Below are 26,692 nucleotides of genomic sequence, written 5' to 3' on the forward strand. Positions count from 1 at the left end.
TTCCTTCCTTTCCTTCCTCCCTTCCTTCTTTCCTTCCCTCCTTCCTTCCTCCCTCCTTTCATTCCTTCTTCTTCCCTTCCTTCCTTCCTCCCTCCCTCCTTTCCTTTCTTCTTCCTCCCTTCCTTCCTTCCTTCCTTCCTTCCTTCTTTCTTCCTCCCTCCTTTCCTTCCATCTTCCTCCCTTCCATAATTACCTCCTCCATCCCTTCCTTCCTTCTTCCTCCCTTCCTTCCTTGACTCGAGGACAACAGGAGGGTTAATATAAAAGTTATAATGTAAGATCATGCCAAACTAGTTGATATGGTGTTTTATTGAGAATTTACTGTTTTTAAGCAAGTTGAATTATTTGGTGCAAAGTTTTTATGGTTACACCACTTAGACATTTTTGCCATAATCCTCTAATATATTCTCTCAAAATGGATTAAAAGCAGAAATTTGATGATGAGTCCACAAAAAAAGAATGTGTAAAAGTTATTCATACATTTATTTTCACATTTTAACCTCTTTAAATTTAAACTAAACCACATGGACACAAATATCTTGCTGATTAGTCCCTCGGAATACTATGGAAATACTAATGTAAGTAATGTTGTTTCCTGTTATTTAATGAGCATTATAGCTCCATCATGAGGCTGCTAGTGTGACTGTAGACATTCAGTGTAACCAACCCTAATGTGTTCACCTTAAATCTGATACTTGCAGCCACATTAAACTGCGATGGATGTAGAAGAGACCATGTGATTGCAGAGGAGAACTGGCTGAAGTCACTTTGGAGAGAACCACCTATTAATCATGATGATATGACAGTGTGTAAAACTGTTTTAACCACCTGTAAACATCCTGTTTTACTAGCTAAGATTCAGCCCGCGGCTTTAGTTCAACCTTCCATCACAATAAGCCAATTAGCCTCCAGCTACATGCTACACTTCCATTTTTAGCCCTTAAAACTTGGGGCTAAACTCGCCGCCAAAAATCCTTTATCCTACTTTAGATTGAACCACAGTGAAGTGATAGCCATGAACTACAACATCCTCAGGCTTTGGATTAATATACGATGTCCCAGAATGCTTTGAGCTCAGGGCTAAATGTCACAGATAGCTAAAAATATAGAAACACAAACATGGTAAACATGAATTTTGAATTTCTAAAGTCAACGCTAACTTGAGTCTACATATTTGTGTGTTAGCTTCATGTAATTGATGGGTATGAAAACCCTTTGAAAAGCTATAAATGAGAACGAGACACTAGCAGAAGACTCGACTGTAGCCTCAGAGCACACAGATGGCTTATCTGAGTGTGTGTGTGTACGGTGTGTCTGTGTGTGTGTGTGTGTGTGTGTGTGTGTGTGTGTGTGTGTGTGTGTGTGTGTGTGTGTGTGTGTACATGTGAAATCATGAAATAAACTTTGCACTTGTATTTTTTGATGCGTCATGCAGATGATGCTTTTTATTTCTTTTGTTCAAAGAGCGCACATCTGCAGCTGGGATGACCTAGAGACCCTCAGTTTTCTGTCTCTGCTTGTTTTGTTCACATCTGGGATTAAAACAACACAGATACAGTGATGAATACCCCAAAAAAAGAAAAAAATCCCCACTGGCTTTGTGGCTACATCGCAGTAAAAAAACAACAACAAACAAACAAAAAACAGCGAGTTGTGGAGCGCTGAACAAGCAGTCAATAATTACAGATTTTCCAAAATGTCAAGAATAGAAATCAACACCTGTTTGCTGAGATTCTGCAAGAAGAAAAAACAAAAAAACTGTTTCTGAGTCTCTACCAGCTCCAGAGGTGCTGTCTTTCAGTCAATCTTCACCTCTGACCTTTAGAAAAAAAACATGTGTGTATGCTAGTTTGACGAGCATTTTGCCACACTGAAGAAAAAGCTGTCAAACTCACAGTTCTGCACACATCGATCGCAGGAGAAAAAACAAGGAAATTAGATCGATACTGCACTAAATGTATGTCTGATTCAGAGTTCGAGGAGAAAAAGAAGAAATAAATTCATCACAGTGTTCAATTAATTATCACGTGAACTTTGCTCCACTGTTGAGTCGAACAGACTGTTGAAGAAGAAGCTCTGCTCAGACCGAGCTGCTGGTCAACAGCCGGTTATTATAAAGAGCTTCTGACATCTCCGCCGGCTGCTCGCTGATTACAACTTCATCATCAGCTGTGTGTGAGAGGAAGCACGTGCACACACTCACAGACACAGAAACAGAGACAGTCATGGAGGCACTCAGGAATCCACAGAAAATGCTCTATTTCAAACCCTGCATTCAACATTTTACTCAACTAAGATAAATCATATATATTCAAAAGTACACTCAACAAGAAGAGGACATTCAACTTTTTGCAGGTATTTTCTGGACACGTTAGTATGAATTGTATTTTTTAATTTGTAATTTATGAGGTTTTCTAGTGCTGTGTCTCAAATCTCATACTTCTGTACTTACACATAATGTAAGGAGGAAGAGGAGGAGGAGGAGGAGAAAGAGGAGGAGGAGGAGAAAGAGGAGGAGGAGAAAGAGGAGGAGGATGAAGAGGAAGAGGAGGAGGAGAAAGAGGAGGAGGATGAAGAGGAAGAGGAGGAGGAGGAGGAGAAAGCGTTTTGTTTGCGTACATTTTGCAGGTGATCTACTAAGAATAACTGATAAATGAAAACAGGTGCAACAGGTGCAGACAGCAGTATTTAAATGAGGGTTTTGTGTCTTAATGGAGAGTTTGGACGAGCAGAAAGCTGCAAGCGCAAAATGAAATGTGATCAGGTTCTAGTGGAAGAGGTTAACTAATATATTGAGTTATAACAAAAACTAATATTACCAGAAAAACCCACATATGGGAGAGTATTAGTGACAAAATCCAAAATATTAACAGTATTCTGTCATTGTGCCTCCATCTCCTCGTCTCCATGGTAACAGCAGGTTAATACCTGCCCTTTTAAAAGGTATTATTTATAGACGCAGTTAGCATCAAATAAAATACCTTCAGGTTTGTTAAATCACAATGCATGTGCAAAATAACTTATTTGCATTTTCTCCTCCCTGTATTTTGCACACTGGGGTTGAAACGCCTCATATTACATTCATTACGGTAAACTACTAATATTACATTCATTATGGTAAACTACTAATATTACATATTCATTATGGTAAACGTACTAAATGGACAGCGCGTACTATCTTGCACAGTTGAAAGACGCAAACCTCAGTGCGCTGAGTTAGTAGATCAGCTTGCACAATTTTTTGCAGGTTATGTCAAGTTTGCACACGTTTTTACACACGCAAACCTTTAGTAAATCAGGCCCTATGAGTACTATGGACACTTCTCGCCCTCTTGGCTACGTAGCAGAAGAGGAGGGAACACTTTTCAATCTAGAAATGGCAGCTGTGGACGTTGTAACTACAGTAAATATCGCCACATATGCACAAATGTAAATTACACATGTGTTATTTTGCTCTTAGCACCACTATACTGCTGTCACATATAAGCCATCAGGAGGTTTATTGGGTTCATTTAGCAGTTCAGTCTGTAATGATTTGGTACCACTAATGCTAATGTGTCATTTCCAGTAAGTGCACAACAGCCGTGGTTGATTTGAGACAATACTAACCTGTCGAAATGTGCACACTAAACAACTAAATACATAGTGCACTAATGGAAGTATGTGATTTCAGACACAGAATAGTGACACTGTTATTTATTTGACAGCTGCTAGATGATTTAACTCACTCCCATTCAAAAAAAACCCCCACCAACTTCTATGTCAATCATCTTTTTTAAATAAGTCATCATGGTCTCAGTCTCTAAATGCAGTAACAGAAAAAACTTCTGAACAAACAGAAAATGTTTCTTTTCATCTTGCTTTTAAAAAAAAACAAGGCCTCAACAGTCACTTTATACACATTTTACTAAGGTGAGATGACACTCCGCCTCACACACACTCACGCTTAGAGAATCTGCTTCGATGCACAAAAAAGAGCTGTTACTTGAGTGTGTGACTGTATACTCACACACACACACACACACACACACACACACACACACACACACACACACACACACACACACACACACACACACACACTACACCCTCGCCTTTATTGTCGGTCACATGCATAATCCATTAGAGGGCTGGTAAAAGCCTCCCAGTCTGCAGGCTTTAGCCTTGAAGTCCGTCCCTCGTAGCAAACAAGCTGTCCCAAAAAACCCCGGAGCAGCATGCGAAGCCTCGGCAGACGCCTTTTTTTTTAACGGGGGCCTTCCTTGTCAAAAAACAGACACGATTTACCCCCGTTTACTTGTTTATTCGAGCTTCTGAAACGCGGCAGGAGATAAAACGCGGCGAGACAACTGCAGCCAGTTTCCTGGTTTGGTGGATTCAGATCAAGTCGGTGCGGTCTGCCGTCACTCTCTCTCCTGGCAACCGCACGTCGGATTTTTGGCAGTGAAATGAAATCAGAATCGGTTAACTTACTTAAGTGGAAAACTGCTCTGGGTTTTATATCAGGGTGGGCAGCAGAAGCAGTGCAGCAGGGATTTATAGACGAATAAAGGATTTTTAAACATTACTTTGAATGCATTTTTTAAATTAAACCAAGCCAGACAACCATCACCTTTACTTAACCATGACCAGACAAAAATCACTGGACTGCTTTTGATATTGACCCTTACTAGAAGGCGTTATCTGCAAGTTTGGACTAAACAGCTCCTGCAGCAAGGTGCACTCTGCATGCTGGGATGAGGATGAGGATGAGTAAAATCAGTACTTTCCAGCATTGAGCCGGAGAGTGAATCAATATCTGACGTCCTTTTTTTGGCCAGAGGAAGTTCTTCAGGATCTTCTGTCTGTGTTTATATTCTCACTCACACCTCAGAAACCAACATAACTAATAAGCAGAGAGGACAACTTCACTTGTAATGATGCATTTAGGCTCACTTGGATTTTTCTCTGTGTGAAAGGAAACTGAACAAAGAGGAAAATATAACAGGTTTACTGACTGATTCAGACCAATCTACAGGTTTCATTCTGACTCAAACACACACTCATCTAATCACAGGTCCAAATTTATGAAACTAATATTCTCATATTTGACAAGCTGAAAAACATATTACAGATTTTTACAGTATATGCCAGTTTTTTTAAAATTAATTAATTAATTAAAAAATCCAGTAAAAGACAAATCAGTTGCATATTTCATGGTCTCACTGTTGACCAGGAAAGCATCTGTAATGTAAAAACTGTGAGTCAGCAGTTTTCTGATCTTAAAAACTGCTGAAAAACATCAACGTACTTCAGAAGAAACTTCACTTTAAACCTGATGGCTGCAGTTTTAGCTGATATGAGAGAAAAGACGTCTTAATTTTAGAAATGCGTATACTTTAAGTGAAAACTACTATTCTCCTTGAGCTTTAAATCTCTCTAATTTTCGTTTTATAATCCTATTTTTTTATCCTATATCATTTAAGTAGAGGTAATCAATAAGCCTATCTTGGCTTTTTTCTCTCCTTGCATTCTTTATGTCTATTTGTTTGATTAGCCTGTGATGATCAATAAACTCAAACTCAAGAGGGAGTCATCAAAAGACTGGATACAGGTTTGATGAGAGCACTGAGACTTAAGTAAACAGTAAATATGCTTTAAACTAAAACTACAGGAGGATTAAAAGAGGCTAAAAAGCTCCAGAGCTGCAGGTCATTCTCTCAGGAATCATCTGATAATTGAATATTTGCTGGTTGCAGCTTCTCAAATACGAGAATATGAAGCTTTTTGTTTCCATAAGTGATAGTTAACTAAATCTCTTTCGATTTGGACTCTAGATAAGATTAAAAAATTGGGTTTGGGTTAATTATGATGATATTTTTTAGGCAAAACCATTAATTTGTAAATTGAGAAAACAATCAGTAGATTAATCAGCAATGAAAATAATCCTTAGTTGCATCTCTACACAAATTACAGTGATTCTGTTCATTGCTAATATAGAAATATTAGTTATAGGTGCTTTAAGGTAGCATCCACAGTACAGTTAAATATCTAAATGTGCATTAATAAGTACAGTCTGTTGCATTTGCTTCCTGTAAACTCTGTGTGGTCTGCTGCTGCTGCAACACTGATATTCTCATTACATCCATTGCACCAAAACTCACACTCAGATTCCTGCATATTTACTAAACTTGGCAAATAAAGCGACTCCGACTGTGATGAATAGTGATTTGCAGAGAGGGGAGTTTCTCTGACGGTAAGAGAGAGAGAAGCTGCAGAGGTGGGACTCTGGGAAACAAGCCGTGCCGATGCCCTTAAGCAACAACAGAGAAAAACAGCAGATCTGCAGTTTTTTTCCCCTGTTTTTTCTAAAAGCTAATATATCTCTTTCAGACAGGTGAAGAGGCGTTTAACAGCCACGGGGAAGTCATAAAAAACAAGAGCCACACTTAGAGAGTGCTTACGTAATAAGACCTGTGGTGATTTGCAGGTTAACACTACGACTGTGCTGCATTAGCTCTAATTAATGTAAATACGTAACACCTGATGTCCATTTAAAAGTCCTTATACTACAGGATTATTCTTTCATTTCTTCTTCTTTTGACTTGAAGCTTCACTAAGCAGGACTTTAAAGGTAAAGTAAAGTACGTGTATGACAAACAGTGACAGAGCAGAGACATTTTGGTCCTAATCAAGCCTTTAATTTTCCTCATTGAGCTTCTTTAAGGATGTTTTATCTTTTTCTCTTTAATATTAAACCTTTATTTAACCCACTGAATCCCAGCAGCTGTGTCCAAAATCACTCCATATATACTATACAGAGCACTTCATTTACTGAATGCTCAGTGTGTAAATAAAACCACTAAATACACGACCGGTCAAAAGTTTTAGAACACCCCGATTTTTCCAGCTTTTTATTGAAATTCAAGCAGTTCAAGTCCAATGAATAGCTTGAAATGGTACAAAGGTAAGTGGTGAACTGCCAGAGGTAAAAAAAAAAAAAAAAAGGTAAGGTTATCCAAAACTGAAAATGATACAAAAACACTTAAAAATGTAGGTCTTTCCTACAGAGAAATTGTGAAGAAAGTCAAGGTGTCAGTGAGGACAGTTTCACTCAGAAACTGGGGGAAACTCTGACAGGAAGAGGTCTGGCAGACCCAAAGCCGCAACAGAGTCAGAAGACAAGTTTCTGAGAGTCAACAGCTTGCGTGATTGGCGGCTCACAGGACAACAGCTTCAAGCTTCATAGTGGTCGTAGTATGCAAGTCTCAGTTTCTACTGTGAAGAGAAGACTTCCAGTTGCAGGTTCGACAGGTGGAGGGTTAGGGTGCTAAGACGTCAGAATAAGAAGAAGAGGCTTCCCTGGGCCATGAAACACCACCAATGGACTACTGAAGACTGGAAGAAGCTGTTATGGACCGATGAATCAACATGTAAAATATTCTGTTCATCACGCAGGAGTTTTGTACGCGGTCGAGTAGAAAGGATGGTTCCTCAGTGTGTGACATTAACTGTCAAACATGGAGGAGGAAGCATGATGTTTTTCTGGATCCAGGGTCGGCTACCACAGCATTCTGCAGCACCATGCAGAACCGTCTGGTATGCACGTAGTTGATCAGGGGTTCATCCTACAGCGAGATAATGACCCAAAACATAAGTCCAAGCTATGACACAACTACCTTAGGAAAAAAGACCAAGATGGTAAGCTTGAAAACATGGAGTGGCCAGCACAGTCTCCAGACTTAAACCCCATCGAGCTGGTTCGGGATGAATTGGACAGTGCCACACAGTTATGGGAACTCCTGCAACAGAGATGGGAAAAAACTTTCTGCAGAATATTTGATTTCCATTGTAGAGAGAATGCCACGAGTGTGTTCAGCTGTTATATCTGCCAAAGGTGGCTACTCTGATGAGTCAAAAGTTTAGAATACATTTTGGTTTATGAGTCCATTCATTGATGTCTTTTTTAACTGCAGTTGTTTATTTGTTCTTTGCTTTCATTTCAGAGTACAATGACACATTAAACTGCATCATTTTCAATAAAAAAACTGGAAAAATCGAGGTGTTCTAAAATGTTTGACTGGTAATGAATTTCCCTAAAATCTTCCACAATGAAACAAAATAAAGTAGTATCCATACATTACAGTACATTACACAAGTTTCTGCTAAATGCTCTGGATTTTACACATGTGAAAACTCCTGTCACAGCTGATGGCAATGTTAGAAATCTTGCCTTGCTGCTAACTATTGAGTAAACTATTTAGTGTTTATTTTATAGGAAGGGGTGATTTCAGACACATCCATTTAGATTACGAGGTCTCTTTTTCAAGGGAGCTCTGGCCAAGATAACGGCAACAAGGTGTTTCAAATAACATGCAAGCAAACAACTAAAGACGTAAAGCTAGAGAGGCAGATTCATACTGAGAGTTGTGATTGTAGAATATGATTCGTTTGTGGTTATTCTTATCTTTTGTAAATTGAAGAAGAACAAAAAGCTTCAGCAACACTTGCAGCCTTCATCTGGGTCATCCCATCCAATCATAAACTTCTCCTATACTAAGTGTTGCTGGAGCTTTGTTTTTCTTCTCCATGCACCTTGGAAGTAGATGAAGTTGTGCCAGAAACCTCCACCTTGTTTCTACGACGATCTTTTGTGAGTTTACGGTTAAAATTACACAGTCGTCAAATTTACTGAATCAAATTTATCTGCAGAGCTACATCACTTCTTAACGTTAATGGTCTCTGTATTTTATGCTGACATACTGTACATCTGTCTGGACATAACAGCTTGTCATCAAAAACTCCAAAATGGGCAATAACTATCTATAAATATCACCAAACATTAATTAATCTTGGTCTTTTTTTTTTTTGCATCCTAACGTATCTGTTTAGAGTTGGCTGTGAATCACTCAGCAGTAACTAAGTGACATAAACAACCATTTATCCATGCAACACTTAATTACCTCTATGAGTGTAATTAAAGAAGACAGAAACAAGTCTGCATGTACTGTAAACACAACATCTATTGCTGTTACACTTGTAAACAAACCTCTAAATACAAATTGCTTTAAACACATAATCTGCTGCACGACTGAGGAGAGAAGCAAAGAAAAACTAACTAAAGCAGTCTCATCAATATGTGCATAATTTATAAATGGACAGAAGCTTTGGTCATTTTTCTCTATTGCTCAATAAAGCTGAGCTGGTATAAAATGTACAATATATGTAGTATATTACGGGTTTTTAGAGTATATGCCATGTTTGCTCTTCTATTAATTAGTTCATTAAAAAATCTAGTAAAAGACAGACCAGTTGCATATTTCATGGTCTCACTGTTGACCAGGAAAACTGTGAGTCAGCAGTTTCTGATCTCAAAAAACGCTGAGAAACATCAACGAAAACACTGACGTACTTCAGAAGACACTTCACTTCAATCCTGATGACTGCAGTTTTAGCTGATATGAGAGAAAAGACGTCTTTATTTTAGTAACGCCTATAAACTTTAAGTGAAAAGGAAAGGGTTCTTGAGCCATTTGCTTAATGATTTTAACGCCTCAATAGTAAATGCCAAATATAGACTTACATAAACTGAAACCTTATCTTGGATTTTGAGCATTTTAACTAAACTTCTGGCTTTTAGTTTGTCTGTCTATCGTCAGTTTTATTGCTGAAACTTGAGTTTTTCAATGCAATGTATGTGTATAATACATTTCAGATGTGTTCACAGTAAATTTCAATTCAAAATAAGGACGTGATAATCAAAAAAGCTTGTTTAAAACCTCTCTTGCTGTCCAGTTCATCCCAAAAGTGTTGAGGTCAGGTCTTTATGGCGTTTTGCTCGGGGGCACAAGCACATAATACAGAGTTAGATGCACATTATTGTGTCTAAAATAATGGTTTCCAACTGGTCTCGCCTCAGGTTTCAGATTTTCCCCTTAGACATTAGGTCATGGTCCACACATTACTAAGTTAAAAACCCATTCTGTATATTTCCATCCATCATTTCCAACTATGAGCTGACTCAGACACTCATGAGACAGAGTTAACCACTCCAGCCCCTTGATAACAACATAACAATCTAAATAACTGAAGTACAACTGAAGCTTATAATCAATAAAATAGGAAGTATTGCAGCGTGTAATTAGAGGTTTACAACCAACATTTTAAAAAGTATCGCAACAGCGGTTACAACAAATACAAACTTCTTCATAACTATTTTTTCCACTACAGTACATTACAGTATTTATACAGCACAACATGTTAACAGGCCCAATACAAAAAAACAAGCCAATATAGCAGCTGCCGGGCTGAAAATGGTCAAATCCAGGTCAGACCTTCACTAGTCAGTAAAACCAAGTTAAATATATTGTGGCAGCTTTATTCAACTTGTTGTAGACATCGACTGTATATAGAAATATGGACAACGTGTGTCCATTTCCTGCTGCTATCCAAGAGTGAAGCCAAAATATCTCCTTTCCGGGAGCGGCCATCTTGCTCTTTGTGACGTCATTTGCAGCCAGAATCCCTCTTTTTATATTGTCAAATAATGAGCAGTTGGACAAATATCAGCATGATAAGAAAGTAAAATGACAGAAACTATCTTTGATTTTTTTTAGTTTGGCTTATGTCCCATTGGCTAAGATGAATTGGGGCAGGATTTAGACCTATACTGCATCCAGCCACCAGGGGGCGATCAATATAGTTTTGCGTCACTTTTAAGGCCCATTTATGCTCAACGTTAAATACGGATACGGATACGGACGGAGCCTTCTGTCCGTGCTCTGCGTTCATTTCGTCCGTATTTCTGCACGTTTCCAAAAAGCTTACAGATACGGGCCAAACGTAGCAGTACCACCAGAAACCATGGGTGGGGCAGTGTTGCTGTCACTACCCGATACGTAGCTCTAGTGAGACACGAAGAAGGAATAACAATGGCGGAACTTTTTGAGGAAAGGTTGTGAGAGTTGGTTAGAAACTTTAAACATATTTTTTTTTGTCTTTTATGCAAGAGGTACATTATCAATATCTCCTCCACAGTCGCCATGTTTGTTTTTAAGTTTGTTGTTGTCATAAACGTTTGACTCTGTGCTGCCCCCTGGTGGATGTATTGGTTAACATCCATGCCAACGTAAAGGACGCATGAAAGTATGCGAGCAGTGACGGTAACATCGTTTGAAAAGGACGTACATACGTTGAGCATAAATGGGCCTTTAGGGGGCCGTCATAATGTCTATCTTTATATACAGTCAATGGTTGTAGAGCAAAAGCCACTACAGTCAACGGGCGTGCAAGGTGAGGGTCACATGACCAACAAAGCCAGCATCAATAAGTGAGTTGTGCTTTTAAGTGGCATGTTGTAATACTGTTATTAACTAGGAAGCAGGAAAGTGTACTTAAAGGTGTAATTAAGGTGAATCACATGCTTGTGACCACTCAGAATAAACATGAAACCCAGCAGCAGGTCTGAATATATATATTTGTATATTGTAGAATTAATTTTCTTGGGTTGGCACTAAGAAGTCTAAAGTACACAAAAGTGCTAATACACAGTTTGCAAAGATAAAGCAATTTTGCCACAGAGAGGGAAAATATGTGAAGCAACATGAATATAAAAAGATAGAATTAGAGTAAGAGAGGAGCAGGGAGAGAAAGGGGGATTAAAAGGAGAAAGAGCCTGTAGAGTTAAAGGAAAGTGCTGAGGGAGGCAGATTGGGAGACAGCCTTTATTGCATGAGTGACAGGGCGAGTTAAGGCTGACACACATTCTGGTCTTGTCAGGGTCCCGTAGGCCACGTCTGAGCTCCCACGAGAAGTTGTTTATCTTCATCATGACGGCGCTCCAACAGCTGTCACACATCCAGGGAACAAAAGAGCTAACAGAGGAGATGAAGACGAGCCCTGCCCACAACGCTATTTCTGGGTTTACATGAGGGAACAACCGGGTCAGATTCCTGCTGCACACAGCGAAAAATAACCACACAAAAAAAAAACAACAAAAGCGTCTTCACAATTAATTTTAGAGAAAGTGTTAAGATTGAAAAAAAGTGACGCTCGATTAAATGTGTGTTGGTGAATCAAGGCGGATTGTTTCTGGAGCCGGTGGAGCCAGTCGACCTCGTGATGATCGGAGATTGTTTTTTAAAAGAAGAACGATTATCTCATCGTGATGGCCCTTTTACTTTTTAACCTTTGTGTCGTCCTCCCGGGTCAAATTGACCTCATCTTTTTGGTTTGTTTCCTACCTTCGGTCCTTCCTTCCATCTTTCCTTTCCTCCCTCCTTCATTCATTCCATCCTTCCATCTTTCCTTCATTCTTTCCTTCCTTCCTTCCATCCTTCCATCTTTCCTTCCTTCCTTCCTTTCATTTCTTCCATCTTTCCTTCCTTCGTTCCTTCCTTTCCTTCCTTCCTTCTATCTTTCCTTCCTTCCTTCCTTCCTTCCTTCCTTGACTTGAGGACAACAGGAGGGTTAACTCATTTTTAAAGCTTCACTTAGCAGATTCGTCAGATTTGTATGTAAACTGCTCAACTGTAATCAACCTAAATAAACACATTATTTTTTCCACCTAACGTCCATCTTCAGTGAGAAAACAATCAAACACACCAAATCAAGGTGTTCCATCAGCTACAGTATAAAAAAAAAAGCCATTAAAATATAAATTAAAAGTCAAAAGGCGAAGAGATTGCAGCAAAATGTACAGAAAATAAATAACATCCCCTTCATACTGCTATGTGTGCTTTATAAGTACTGTATATGCATGTTTACAGACCTGGACATATAGGCACAGGTAGATGAAAACACTCATATGGCCATTAATAAATTATAATCTCTAACTCATGAACTCTATAAGACAATCACAAACAAACACGGGGAATGGAAACTGCCGCTGAGAGCGAAGAAGCTGCCCGCCAGGATGTCAGTAAGAACCAGCAAAAGGGCAGAGGACATAATGAGGCTACTGGTATTGTATGTATAATTTACCGTGTTCGAGGCTCCCTGAGAAAAAAAAAAGACCTATCGAGCTAAGAGGATATGAATTATGGAAAACAACTTAAGGACACGTAAACAACAGCAGACTTGTATAAGAGAGAAGAAAGGACGGTGAAGGAAGGGAAGAGGAAGTGCTCGGTTTTAAAGATACCTGCTTCTATATCTGTATTTTTTTTATGTTTTCGGTGCTTTTACACACTACTGCTCTCAGAAAAGGTAAATACCAAAAATGCCATGTTGTCGTCCTCCCGGGTCAAATTGACCCCGTCTGTTTTGACTGTTCCTTCTTTCCTCCCTTCCTTCCTCCCTCCTTCTGTCTTTCTTTCCTTCCTCTCTCTTTCCTCCTTTCCTTCCTCCATCCCGCTCCCTTCCTTATGTCCTTCCTTCCTCACTCCCTCCTTCATTCCTTCCCTCCTTCCTTCCCTTCCACCCTTCCTTCTTTCCTTCCCTCCTTCCTTTCCTTCCTCCCTTCCTTCTTTCTTTTCCTCACACAGACAATGTAAGGGACAGTTGGTGCACTTCAAGGCTTGGAAGGACATGAAACTCTCCTTGTTGAATCAGCGGCATATTGAATAGCAACATATGGCTCTTTGATTGGGAGAAAAAAAAAAAAAAGTCAACAGTACAAGCCTGAGTAGAGTACCAGTACGGTGACCAGACGTCCCAGTTTGTCCGGGATTGTCCCGGTTTCAAGCTGGGTGTCCCAAGTCCTGACAAATATCTGTAAAACAGTAAAATGTCCCAGTTTTCAACATTCACTACTAAATTGTCCCAGTTTTCACCACAATTAAAATAATAATTATAATAGTATATTTGTTTTCAGGCACTTACATAGATGTTTATCATGTTGTGTCCCACTTATTATTACCTAAAACCAATATAAAAACCACACGTCTGAATTTAACACTGTCATCTTAAGAGCTCCACGAGGCTTACTCCTTCCTTCTTTAAAGTATTCGGCAATGAAAATGCTGCGTTCTGCAAAACACTTGATCATTTTCAGTCGTGCACGGAGGAAATGTCGATATAAAAGACGGCCAAACATAAGCAGTGGTTTCCCTGAGAGCTGAGAGCTCGACAAAAAACAAGAAACTAAGAAGAAAGACTGCAAAGTGTAAAGCGACCGGCAATCTTGTTAAAGGTAACTTTCTTTAACCCTCCTGTCGTCCTCCCGGGTCAAATTGACCCCATCTCTTTTGACTGTTCCTTCTTTCCTTCCTTCCCTCTTTCTTTGCTCCCTCCTCCTTCCATACTTCTTTCCTCACTTCTTTCCATCCTTCCTTCCTCCCTCCTTTCCTTCCTCCCTCTCTCCTTACTCATTTCCTTTCCTCCTTTCCTTCCTTCCCTCCTTTCCTTCCTTCCTTCCTTCCTTCCTTCCTTCCTTCCTCCTTTCCTTCCTCCTTCCCTCCTTACTCCTTTATTCCTTCCTTCTTTCCTCCCTCCTTTCCTTCCTCCCTCCCTCCTTACTCATTCCCTCCTTCCTTCCTTCCTTCTCTCCTCCCTTCCTTCCTCCCTCCCTCCTTTCCTTCCATCCTCCTTTCCTCCCTCCCTCCCTCCCTCCTTTCCTTCCTTCCTTCCTTCCTTCCTTCCTTCCTTCCTTCCTTCCTTCCTTCTTTCTTTCCTCCCTTCCTCCTGTCCTTCCTTGACCTGAGGACAACAGGAGGGTTAAAGGCTCTTTCTCGGTTTTTTGTTATGTTTGTATGTTTAAATCTTTGTAAACTCGATGTACATTAAAGTTATTTTTACATTATAGTCTATGAAGTTAATTATAGGCCATAAAGAGATGTGTACCTTGTTTGTTTACAAAAAAACCCAAAAACCCCAGCAAAACAAGCTGGTAGAGAAAGTGTCACAGTCGGTAGTCTAAGTTTGTGCACACTGACAAACACCTTGGTGGATTTTGGGAGACAAAACATAATTTTTCATCTGCTGAGGCTCTGTCCATGGTGTGCAAAATAATTGATTTATTGCAAGGCATAAGCATACATTGCACTTAAGGGTCCTAGTTTCCGGGGATTTGAAAATATGGTATAATAATATACCTTCGTGTTCTCTGAAATAAAAAATTGTGTCCAAACTTTTTGACTGGTATTGTAGGAGACAAGTCAACTACAACTCCCAAGGTGCATTTCAGTAAAAAATCACTGAAGTAGAGAGAGCAGAACGGAAACAGAAACTCCTGTGTTCAGAACCACATTGAAAATCCCATAAACATTTGTACTCAATGTGGTTGGCCAATGTAACAAAAACAAAAAGACATCCAGCTTTGGAAGATCCAACCCTCTGATATTATTGGTTCATCAATATTTCTGTTGTTTTCACAGCTCAAAAGAGACAAACCAAGATTATGGGCAAGTTAGTTCAGGCACGTCTGTAACAGGATATAGAGGACTGACCGGTTTACACATGTTCACACAGCAGGACAACAAACATTACAATCAGATAAATATGGATGAAACCAAGTTATGATGTCATGGGTATCCGCACTGCTGAGCCTTAATGGAGCCAATTTGTTCTGATATATGGACGGTAAACCCAAGAAACACACGTTACAGAAGCTAGCCTGAATTACGTCATGACTTCCGCCAACTACTGTATTGCTATGTACTAAATATAATCCTGTTATGGTTCTAAAACACCAGTTTAGCCTCAAATGATGACACAGAAACATCAGTAAAATGAAATGCGTTGTCCTTCCTATTGAGAAAACCAAAGACAAGAAGCACAGTTGACTGGTAGCTTATGAGTTAGCTAACTGGACTAGCTAGCTGGCAAACAACGCAGACAACCAACCAGGACTGTAACTGCCCAAAAAACATTACACACCAGGTTCAGCAGAAGTTTATCCTCTTAACTTTAGTTTAATTAAACCCACCTTCTCCTTTTTGCTAGTTGGTTAAAACCATGATAAAGCTCGCCAGAATAAACCACAAAAACATGAGAAATGTGAAAGATGGAAATTGAGAAGTCTTAATCAGTCTTGTCCTTAAAACACTTCACCTATTTATTTTAAGAGCTTGTTTTGTATACAGCACATATAAACCGTAAGCCATTATCTGCCGTTCTATGTAAATGTCTTTAACTTAGGCTAACTATTGGCGCTTTTCCACTATACAGTTCTAGCACTACTCGGCTCGACTCGACTCGGTACCAGGAACGACCTTTTCCATTACTTCATAGTACCTCCTCAACTTGGTCGGGGTCGTTGAAACTGCTGCGACTTTGTTTTATACGCGACACAAAACACATAAAAAATGGAGGACATGGAGGCGATGGTGTACTTGCTGCTGTATGTGGCTTTCTGTCTCACACAAAGCAAGAGAAGAGAAACTAATGGCTGTAACGCTGTTGCCGGTATTTAAAATGCCGGGTTTGATTCTTGTGTGGGACGGCTCATAATTCTTCCAGTGACTCTCTGACCAATCAGTGGTCGGCAGTCTGTTGACGTCACATTTAGTATCGGCTCGGCTCGCTTGGAACCTCGGCAGAGCAGATACTAAAAAAGTAGCAGGTACCAGGTACTATCCCTGATGGAAACGCAAAAAAACCAAGTCGAGTCAAGCCGAGTAGAGTAGTGCTGGAAATATATAGTGGAAAAGCGCCATAAATGGTGGCTAATGCATCCTTCCTTCCACTGACAGAAAACAGTGAATAAAAAAGGCAATGGCAGATTGAATAATGAAGTGATGACACAATGATATTCAGCCTGAATACCAACCTTAATATAATCATGTGTGTACAAACTGTATGTAGTTATGTGTATTAACATATGTGTGCTCCTTTGTTTGGCCATGGAGTCAAACTTTCAGGTCCGCGTGTGTATATTTGTGAGAGTGTATTTGTGTCTTACCCGCTTGCGCAGGTTGCAGGTGAGGATGAGGTTGCGGGAGAAGGAGTTGGCGAAGGCCGTGTAAAACTCCAACACCTTCAGCAAAGCTTCCCTCTTGATGATGTGGAGGTCGCAGTACGTTAGCGCTCGCACGTTGGCGCAGGCGTGAGCCAGGGTGGTTTCTTTCCAGAAGACGTCACCAAACACGTCACCTTTACCTGAGGAGAGGAGCACAGAAAACAGGAAATGGAAGATAAGAGATTGACGGGGGTAAACAGATTTGAGGATATCGATGCAACTACTGATTAGTAAAGGTGATACAATAAGCACAAGTCAGGAGAACAGAGTTGTAGTTTGTGAGTTCATGTGTAAGTCCCCATTGCTTTTATATATTCTTCTTGTACGTTGTATGTATACAGGACAGGCGGGGAGTTCCAGTCCTCTGAAATGAGACCAACGCGGAAGTAACTTAGAACTGCATTCTATCAAAAGGCCACCAGGGGGAGACCGTTTTGGTGTCAAAAGGACTTCCGTCTCTATACAAGTCAATGGAGAATTCACCAACTTCTCACTTGATTTCTAACCTCAGTAAACGTTTTCAAAATGTGTTTATGGTCTCAATCGCTAGTTTAAAGCCTTCTTCAATGCAGTATGATGTTCATTTGGGACATTTTGGCCTCCCTGATTTTATATTTGACGATAAAGCAGGGTATGCATTAGGGCGTGGCTACGTCGTGATTGACAGGTTGATTGGTTCACAGGTTCAGGAGGGCGGACAGATAGACTGCAGGAAATAGCCTGTGAACTTGTTTCACACCGACAGTTTTCAGGAGTTTTGTGTTTATAGTCGTAACAGCTAACTTGGTTAGCATCACCAGGTTGCCGGTGTAGACTGTGGTAGATCCAGCCCTCGCAACCTCCCCCACTCCGTCCTCTTGCTCCTCCGGATGCCCATATAAGTAGAATCTGTGTTCTTTTTTTCCCGACATGCACCTCAAATTTTCAAGATGGAGCTGCTCAGATCCGATACTATTGGCCTCGAAGCAGCAGTCCACAAACCAATGGGTGACGTCACGGCTGTTACGTCCATTATATATACAGTCTATGATACAGGAGGACAGCCACAGTGATGCTGCTCAACACATCATAAAGATCCTGGTCGTCCATGGTACTGATAGAGAAGATACTGTCCATGTATCCATCCTTCTTGAAGGTAAGGAGATGTTGGTGGGATGCAGCGGTACTACTCTTAAACGATCAGGCAGTTATATTTTAGTTTTATTTATTATAAGTGGGTGGCACCAGTTCAATTCAAGATACTTAACCCTGAATTACCTGATGGCGCCAACAGTGAGTGAATGTTAGTTCCTGTGTGCTGCCTGCTGTCCTGTCATCAGTGTATAAATGTGTGTGTGAATGTGTGAATGTGACACGTAGTGTAAAAGAGCTTTGAGTGGTCAAAAGACTAGAAAAGTACTATATAAGTATTTTAATTTTATTCATTTTCCACATATATGGGGAGGACTCAAATAGGCCTGTATATAGTTTTCCAGTGTTTTCCTTTGTTATGACAGGTAAATATCAAATAGCAATAAAATGTCCACAGTTTTCTTTATTGTAGTTATACTATAGTTTCATAAATGCAATATAAACTATAGTCTGTGCATTTAGTAACTATATAAAAAACGTTATTGGATGTGTTACTTTCATTTTAAGGGTCAAATATGTTTTGCGGCCCCATATTTTATTTGGTGAGAGGGGCAAAAATGGCTCTTTTTAATAGTAAAGGTTGCAGACCCCTGGCTGAATGAATCACTACCCTGAGCTCAACCAATATCAGTAACAGAGGGAAGAGGTCTGACCACGTCTAAAAGCTGAAGTGTTTCTACCTTTTCCTAAAGCACACTGTCTGCTCTCACAGTTTACTCCAAGAAAAGTCTTTTTGTATTCTCAACAGGATGATTTTGGACGGTCTCCCCTTGAAAACATTGAAGGTGAAGTCAGTCGTTGTGTGAGGAATGAAAAAAAACAGTTTGTGCGAACTCTGCCAACGTTCACACCTCTTACAGCTGGCCAATCGCTGTGTAAAGTGGGTGTGATTGTTGGATTGTTTGTTGCAGAAAGTTGTAAAAATTGCAGGATGGAGCCTCTCCCAATTATACCATCGGAGAGGGTTTTTCAGGCGCTGTTAGAGGACCTGACAAGCGCTTTGTTTGGATCGTAACGAGGCCTCTGGACACACATATTAAGTATATGAAGTCAATTTAGAGAGATGGCTTCACATTTCAGAGTGTTTTGTGTGCGTGGAAAGAGCCAAGCACTCCAGATCTGCCTCACTAAGGAATATGTTTTTAATATTATCTTTATAAAAGACATTGTTTAAACCCTCGCAGCATGTTTGTTCTCATTCCGTCTGACAGCTACAAGAAACCACAGAAGAAGAAATGCTATATTTCCAGACAGGAAGTCAGAAGTTAAAGCACAGTAACTGTGATAGTTTAATTGAGAAAGACAGTTGGATATTTAAAAAGTCTGAAAAGAATCTTCTGCAGTGCTGGAAAATACATTTACTCAATTTACTACATCACTCATAATACTGCAGTACTTTTACTGTAATACTGCATACTACATCACTCATAATACTGCAGTACTTTTACTGTAATACTGCATACTACATCGCTCATAATACTGCAGTACTTTTACTGTAATACTGCATACTACATCGCTCATAATACTACAGTACTTTTACTGTAATACTGCATACTACATCACTCATAATACTGCAGTCCTTTACTGTAATACTGCATACTACATCACTCATAATACTGCAGTACTTTTACTGTAATACTGCATACTACATCACTCATAATACTGCAGTACTTTTACTGTAATACTGCATACTACATCGCTCATAATACTACAGTACTTTTACTGTAATACTGCATACTACATCACTCATAATACTGCAGTCCTTTACTGTAATACTGCATACTACATCGCTCATAATACTGCAGTCCTTTACTGTAATACTGCATACTACATCACTCATAATACTGCAGTGGTTTTACTGCAGTAGGATTTTTAATGCAGTACTTTTAGTTTTAACTGAGTATTTTTGTATTGGTACTTTTACTGAAGTACTGCTTCCATCACTTCAAACAGCTGTCACATGGTAGCAGCTGTTTGAAGTGCCTCATATACTATGAATTATTTTATGGATTTAATACAGCTTGGAGTTAAATGGTCCCACTTTTGTTGATAGATCAATGTTGACTGTCATCTTTGTGTAATGTTACAATATTAGTCGGGTTTATATTCATGTTAAACATCATCATAAACCCTTCTGCATCTCTGCAAATGCCACACACACACCTCCTCTCTTTTCATTTCCTTAGCAACACCTTTACCTGGTCAGGTCCTTAGCAACCAAAGCTGCTGACTCACCATCACTAAACACTAAAGCCAGGCGGGAAGCGACAGAAAAAAAAAGGTTACAGCTGTTTCATCAGTCTGAGCTCCAACACAGTCCGAGTGTAATGAAAGGAAAGAGGAAAAACTTTGACTTACAGCCGTGTGATGTGGCGCCCTCGACTGTGAATCAATGCTGTGCAGAGTGTTCAAGTAATAGTGGTTAACTGAGGAGTGTATAGCTGAACAAACTGCATTAGGATTGTTCAATGACTGGATTAATACATCTTGCTTTAGAGGTTTTTTTTGGAGAGCTGTCTGTGAAAGTGCACACCGCTGTGAGGAAGAAAGATCAGGAGAACATGAAGACCTTTCCTCCTGAACTTTTATCATAAAACCTCTTTGACATTTAAAGCAGCACCACGCTGGTACAGTTCCTTCCTGTCGATCAAACAGCGTGTGTTTAATTTATTTGAGACATTTCTGTTAATAGAAGTCAGATTCTTTGTGTGGCTGTTTTCTTCATCTGTGTAGATTTTGGTAACTATTACTGCTCATCTGAACAAAATAGTTCTTGCTCTTTAATTCCACCCAAGGGTTTAACCCTCCTGTCGTCCACCCGGGTCAAATTGAGCCCATCTCTTTTGACTGTTCCTTCTTTCCTTCCTTCCTCCCTCTTTCTTTACTTTTTCCTTTGTTCTTCCCCTCCTTCCCTCTTTCTTTGCTCCCTCCTCCTTCCATACTTCTATCCTCTGTTCCTTCCATCCTTTTTTCCTTCCTCCCTCCCTCCTTCCTCCTTTCCTTCCTTCCTTCCTTCCTCCTTTCCTCCCTCCCTCCTTACTCCTTTCTTTCCTTCCTTCCTTCCTCCTTTCCTACCTCCCTTACTCCTCTCCTTACTTCATTCCTCTTTTTCCTCCTTACTCCTTTCCTTCCTTCCTTCCTTCCTTCCTTCCTCATTACTCCTTTCCTTCCTTCCTTCCTTCCATCCTCATTTCCTCCCTCATTATTCCCTTCCTTCCTTCCTTCCTTCCTTCCTTCCTTCCTTCCTTCCATCCTCATTTCCTCCCTCATTATTCCCTTCCTTCCTTCCTTCCTTCCTTCCTTCCATCCCCCTTTCTTACCTCCCTCCCTCCTTAGTCCTTTCCTTCCTTCCTTCCTTCCTTCCTCCCTTCCTCCCTTCCTCCTGTCCTTCCTTGACCTGAGGACAACAGGAGGGTTAAAATCCAGTGAGACACAGTTTGATTTACTCACTAAAATCCCTCTAAACAGTTTCCTCTGACTCCAGCTGCCAAAATCTAAATAAGAAGAGTTAAATAAGTTTCATGGGCAGCAGCGAGTGGTTTTATGGACTTTATGGACTCTGGCTTTGACTTATTAAGCTCCATACAAGCTGCTCTAACCAGGGAATAAATCAATGGATTCATATTCTGGTTTACAGCTGACAATGTCTAGTTATATTATTCTATGAAGACAATGCAATTAAACTAGCAGATAAGGCAGTAAAGAACAGTGCTCTTTTACAATCTGGAAACTTAGATTTTAGATGTATATATAGATACGTACTATATATACATGTATATATACAGAGTAAGCATAAATAATGTATTAATAGATAAAAAAAATAGGATTTTCACTTCACTAGACAGTAACTTTATTTCTTATTTTACTGTATATTTTGCAATTCTGCTAGTTCTTCTTTTCTTTTGGGATTTTTCCTGGAAAGATAACTTTTCTCTTCTCTTTTTTACTTTGTGTTTTGTTAAATATGTAACATTAAACTCCCAAAACCTGTGTAAAGTGAACATATTGATCTTTTCACATTTTGATGGGTAAGATTGTATGTATTAGTTCATTAATCTGTTTATCAGAAGAGCAGTTTGTTGATATGAAGCTTAGCGAAAGTTCAGTCAGAAGACTGTAAAACATACAGGCATAACTGGTAACTTCTGCCTCCTTCAAGCATGCTCATCTATTACCTATATTTCTATGTCTAGGGCGTTATCTCAATAGTTGCCAGTCACCTGTCAATCTCAGCAACCAATAGCAAAACGCCACATTTCAGCCTGAGCCGATCATCCTGTAGCGGTCCGTTTAAATGTGCCTCTCTCTCTTTGCTTCAGTCCTGTCATACAGCTGTTCCTGCGCCACACCACCTCCCCATCTCCGCCATTCTCTACAGGATCTGCAGTCTATTCCCATCTGCCATCTTCTCTTCAGTCTCATCAGCAATCACCATCACCAGTGTCTTAACTTCATGGGGGATCTACATATATATATGCAGCCGTTCAGAGATGATTGAAGTGTGTGGCAGAGCTGCCTTGTAACTTGCAAAGCTATAATATATTGTGGTGAGCATGTTGGCTCTGATGTTGGTACTTCTCAGGCACAGAGCTTTTTACTGTTTGCAAGTGACACTGAATGTTTTCTTTCTCTCTACAATAGCAGGGAGGTTGGCCCATTTCTGGTACTTTGCAATAAAATGCTGAACGACTTGGCCCTGACACAACAAAGCTCAGAGTCAGAGCCATTTACACTTGAATCAGTGTAATTGTAAAAGTCAATAATCTCGACGATAAGAGAACTCATTCTGGAGTAAATGTGGTTTTAAAAGTTATTTAAACTCCTTTTTTTCTGGCAATAACAAAAAATCTTGTGGAGCTGTGAGCACTGACCCTCTCAAATTAAACTGCTTTCCTCTCGTTGGTTTCAAACCAAGTGAAGCCACCTGGACACTTGACTTATCAACTGCCAGCATAAATTCCCCATGCTAATCACCCACAGCAGATGAACGCATGTTTACACTTGTGAGCGTCTCCCGGGCAACGCCATGCTTGTTCTGACAATAATGAGAGGATGAAGACTAATTATAAGCAGCATCACATGTGTCATATGTCATCAAACGCTGCTGAGTGTTATGCAGAGAAACTGAACTGAGAGAAGACGTTTTTTTAAACAGCAACAGTCTGAATTTATAGGCTGTGACAAAGTTTTAACGAAAATCAGATATAAAGTAGAAAAAAACATGAAGTACAAGATAAAAACATCATGTAAAAAGTTTTTTTTAGTAAGTATTAAATGGAGTATAATTGGTGCTTCTATCCTGCTTTTGCCTCTGGTGATGCTGTTGCTGTAATAGGCACCAAAAAAAAAAAGAAAGTCAAATCTGGCCTGATCAGGACTCAAATCTGAGTCAAACCTGCAACTACCATCAGCTCAGCATTTTTGTGACAGCTGACCCGGATAAGATGTGACGAAAAGCAGTGCAGTGTCCATAAGCTGTCAAAACACACTGAGTAATAGACGTAAAATGCTTTCAACATACTATCCCAAAAAAAATGCCGACAGAGTGTGTGTGTGTGTGTGTACTGTGAGCTTGTGTGTGTGTGTGTGGATCTCATCTCGACAATCCCTCCTCTGCGCCCCCCGAGGGCCCCGTCCTCTCCGAACACATTCGACGGAGGCTCATGCAGCAGGCCTCGTCTGGAACGAGCTCCCAGGAGACCGGCAGCTTCTCGCCAATTAGCCGTGTGGATATGGACGCGGTCACACGGGCCAAGGGGCTGGTGATGGTGATGGTGATGGTGGCGGTGGTGTTGGCGACGGCTGTGTGCGCCGACTGTGACACATACAGCGAGGTTAAAACACCAGTTATGATTGGGTGGGTGGAGATGGATACACTGGCACCTTGACCCCCTATTGCCAGGCGTTATAATGCTGCTGATTACTCACCCAGAACCGAAGCCATCGCTCATATTATTCTGCCTGACAGGGTTTGATGTACACACTTGAACACTGTGCATGAGGTGCAAAAACAAACCCTTGTTGCCGTCTGTTGTGTGCTGGTATGAAGTGCTGCTGTTTTATCAAATCTGTTCTTACTCTACTTGCAATTGGATTGGAGAGCAGCAGGGTCAGCTTCAGGATATTCACATTTAACAGGTTATTAACTATAAGGGTGCACTCGGTATGCTGCAGATCTTCACCAGGTGTGTGCAGTCAAGAGGGAGGTGAAAATAACAAAAACAAGGATTTATTCGTCTCATATTGTGCCTAACTTTAACGGATAATAACATATCGGGTATGACATTAATCTGCAGATGCTACGGTTCAAGATACAAGCTACAACAAAGGTCAAAATTTGGCCTGCAACAAACAAAGTAAGCCTTGTTTTTTAGTCTAGCCGATTGCCAAAAATGCATTTTGCAGTGAAAAGGTCATCAGCCATGCAGTTATTGTAGGAATAAATAAATACATGATTTACTTTAAGCAGCTGTAAATCAATATTGATCCATTTTATATAACAACAGTGTCTGATCTGTCAGTGTATAATGTGTTTGGCTCGGGTGGGGACAGGAGGAAGGGAGGAGGAAGGAAAGAAGGAAGGAAGGAGGGAGGGAGGAGGGAGGGAGGAATTAAAGGAGTAAGGAGGAAGGGAGGGAGGGAGGAAGGAAGGAATGAAGGAGGGAGGGAAGAGGGAGGGAGGAAGGAAAGGAGTAAGGAGGAAGGGAGGGAGGAAGGAAGGAAAGAAAGGAGTAAGGAGGGAGGGGGGAGGGAGGGAGGAAGGAAGGAAGGAAAGGAGGGAGGGAGGAAGGAAAAGAGGAAGGAAGGAAGGAGGAAGGAAAGGAGGAAGGAAGGAAAGGAGGGAGGGAGGAAGGATGGAAGGAAGGAAGGATGGAAGGAAGGAAGGAAGGAAAGAAAGAGGGAAGGAGGGGAAGAAGGAAGAGTCAAAAGAGATGGTCAATTTGACCCGGGGAGACAACAGGAGGGTGAAAAAGAGAGTGAATATTGGACTGCTGGATGTGGAAATAAGTTAAACATATCAACTTAAAAAGCTATTATATGTCAGAGTTATGTTCACTATTTAACCTAGAATTTGACGTGATTTGTCTCTGTGCTGATTGGATGATAAGTTACCAAAATTACATCCAACAAACAATCCACCTTTCAGTCACATCTTTTATTTATCAAACATAGTTCAATCATGTTCTGTCTTCAGTCACTTTTCCCCCGAGCTCCTGCGATCACTAGATTTACTATAGAGAACTTTAGTGAAGTCTAAACACAATTCACAGTGTTGTTGGTAAGACTGTGTTTCCACCTCCCATTCAAAATAAACTCCCATGTTTTTTCTGAATTTATACCGTGTAAGTAATCACACTGTACATCATGAGCCCGTGCTGGGAAACCTGTGGCAGATAAAACAACTGTAGATAAATCTGTCCTCACTTATTTTACTGCCACGGTTTGTTTTTCCTATATCATCCTGACACGCTGTGGCACTTTGTAATACTCTGCAAAAATCTGATCTCAGCCTCTTGTAAGACCATAAAGAAACCAAAGCTTAAAAAAAGAAAAGTCCTTAAAAACTTGCATCACCATCAGAGAACTTAACTGCTGAATATCAGGCTAGTAAGTACAAACCTATCCTGTATATGTGCAATAATAAACCTGTGTTTGTCTTCCTGGGTCAAATTGACCCCGTTGATTTGACTGTTCCTTCTTTCCTCCCTCCTTCCTTCTCTCTTTCTTTCATTCCTCTCTTTCCTTCCTCCATCCCATTTTCTTCCTTCCTTCCTCCTTTCCTTCTTTACTTCCTTCCTCCCTACCTCTTTTCCTTTCTCCCTTTCTCCCTCCTTCTTTCCTCCATGCTTCCTTCCTTCTTTCCTTTCCTTTCTCCCTTCCTTCTTTCCTTTCCTTCCTCCCTCCTTTCCTTCCTTCCTTCCTTCCTCCCTCCCTTCTTTCCTCCCTCCCTCTTTCTCTCTTTCTTTCCTCGCACTAACTTTTTCTTCCTTCTTTCCTCTGTCCTTCTTTCCTTCCTTCCTCCCTTCCTCTTTTCCTTTCTCCCTCCCTCCCTTCCTCCTTCCTTCTTTCCTCCCTCCCTCCTATCATCCTTCCTCCCTTCCCTCCTTCCTTCCTCCCTCCTTTCCTTCCTTCATCCTTCCTCCCCTCCATCCTTCCTTCCTTCTTCCTTCCTCCCCTCCATCCTTCCTTCCTTCTTCCTCCCTTGCATCCTTCTTCCTCCCTTCTTTCCTCCTTTCTACCTTCCTTCCTTCCCTTCCTGTGTGGCCTCTATCCCCATCAACAGAGAGAGAAAATGACCTGTGGGCGAGCGTGTGTGTGTTGCTTTATCTCGTGTTGCAGTTAGCCAGACGCTGGTCCAATAAGCAGCATCTCAGGCTTCTACTTACAACTGGTGTGCTGATGCTGCTGTAACCCCTGTAAAGCCATTATAGAGCATAACTGAGTGGATAGAGACACTTATACAGCTGCCGTGACACCGATATCCAAAACCAACAGCAGCATTAGCAGTCATTATTGTAATAGAAATATCACTACTAATAGTATTTGAATACTTTCGCTTCCAGACGCTAGACAAATATAATTTCTGGGTGCTATAGTGATGCAATAAGTCTGTAAATGTTTGACATATTGATTAATGATTAATGTGTTCTGCTCAATATTTTCACTGCAGAAAAAAAGTAATAA

The 26,692-nt window shown here is 40.4% G+C and overlaps 1 protein-coding gene across 1 annotated transcript in view; it reads right to left on the reverse strand.

Moving 5' to 3' along the window:
• The window catches only part of kcnh5b (potassium voltage-gated channel, subfamily H (eag-related), member 5b), a 199,083-nt gene that overhangs the window by 29,731 nt on the left and 142,660 nt on the right, over positions 1–26,692 (reverse strand). The window contains 1 exon segment of the mRNA XM_062440543.1: positions 16,820–17,016. Within this exon segment, the coding sequence (XP_062296527.1) occupies positions 16,820–17,016 (197 nt within the window).

This window comes from Scomber scombrus, chromosome 19 (assembly GCF_963691925.1).
Source record: "Scomber scombrus chromosome 19, fScoSco1.1, whole genome shotgun sequence".
Taxonomy (NCBI): Eukaryota; Metazoa; Chordata; class Actinopteri; order Scombriformes; family Scombridae; genus Scomber; species Scomber scombrus.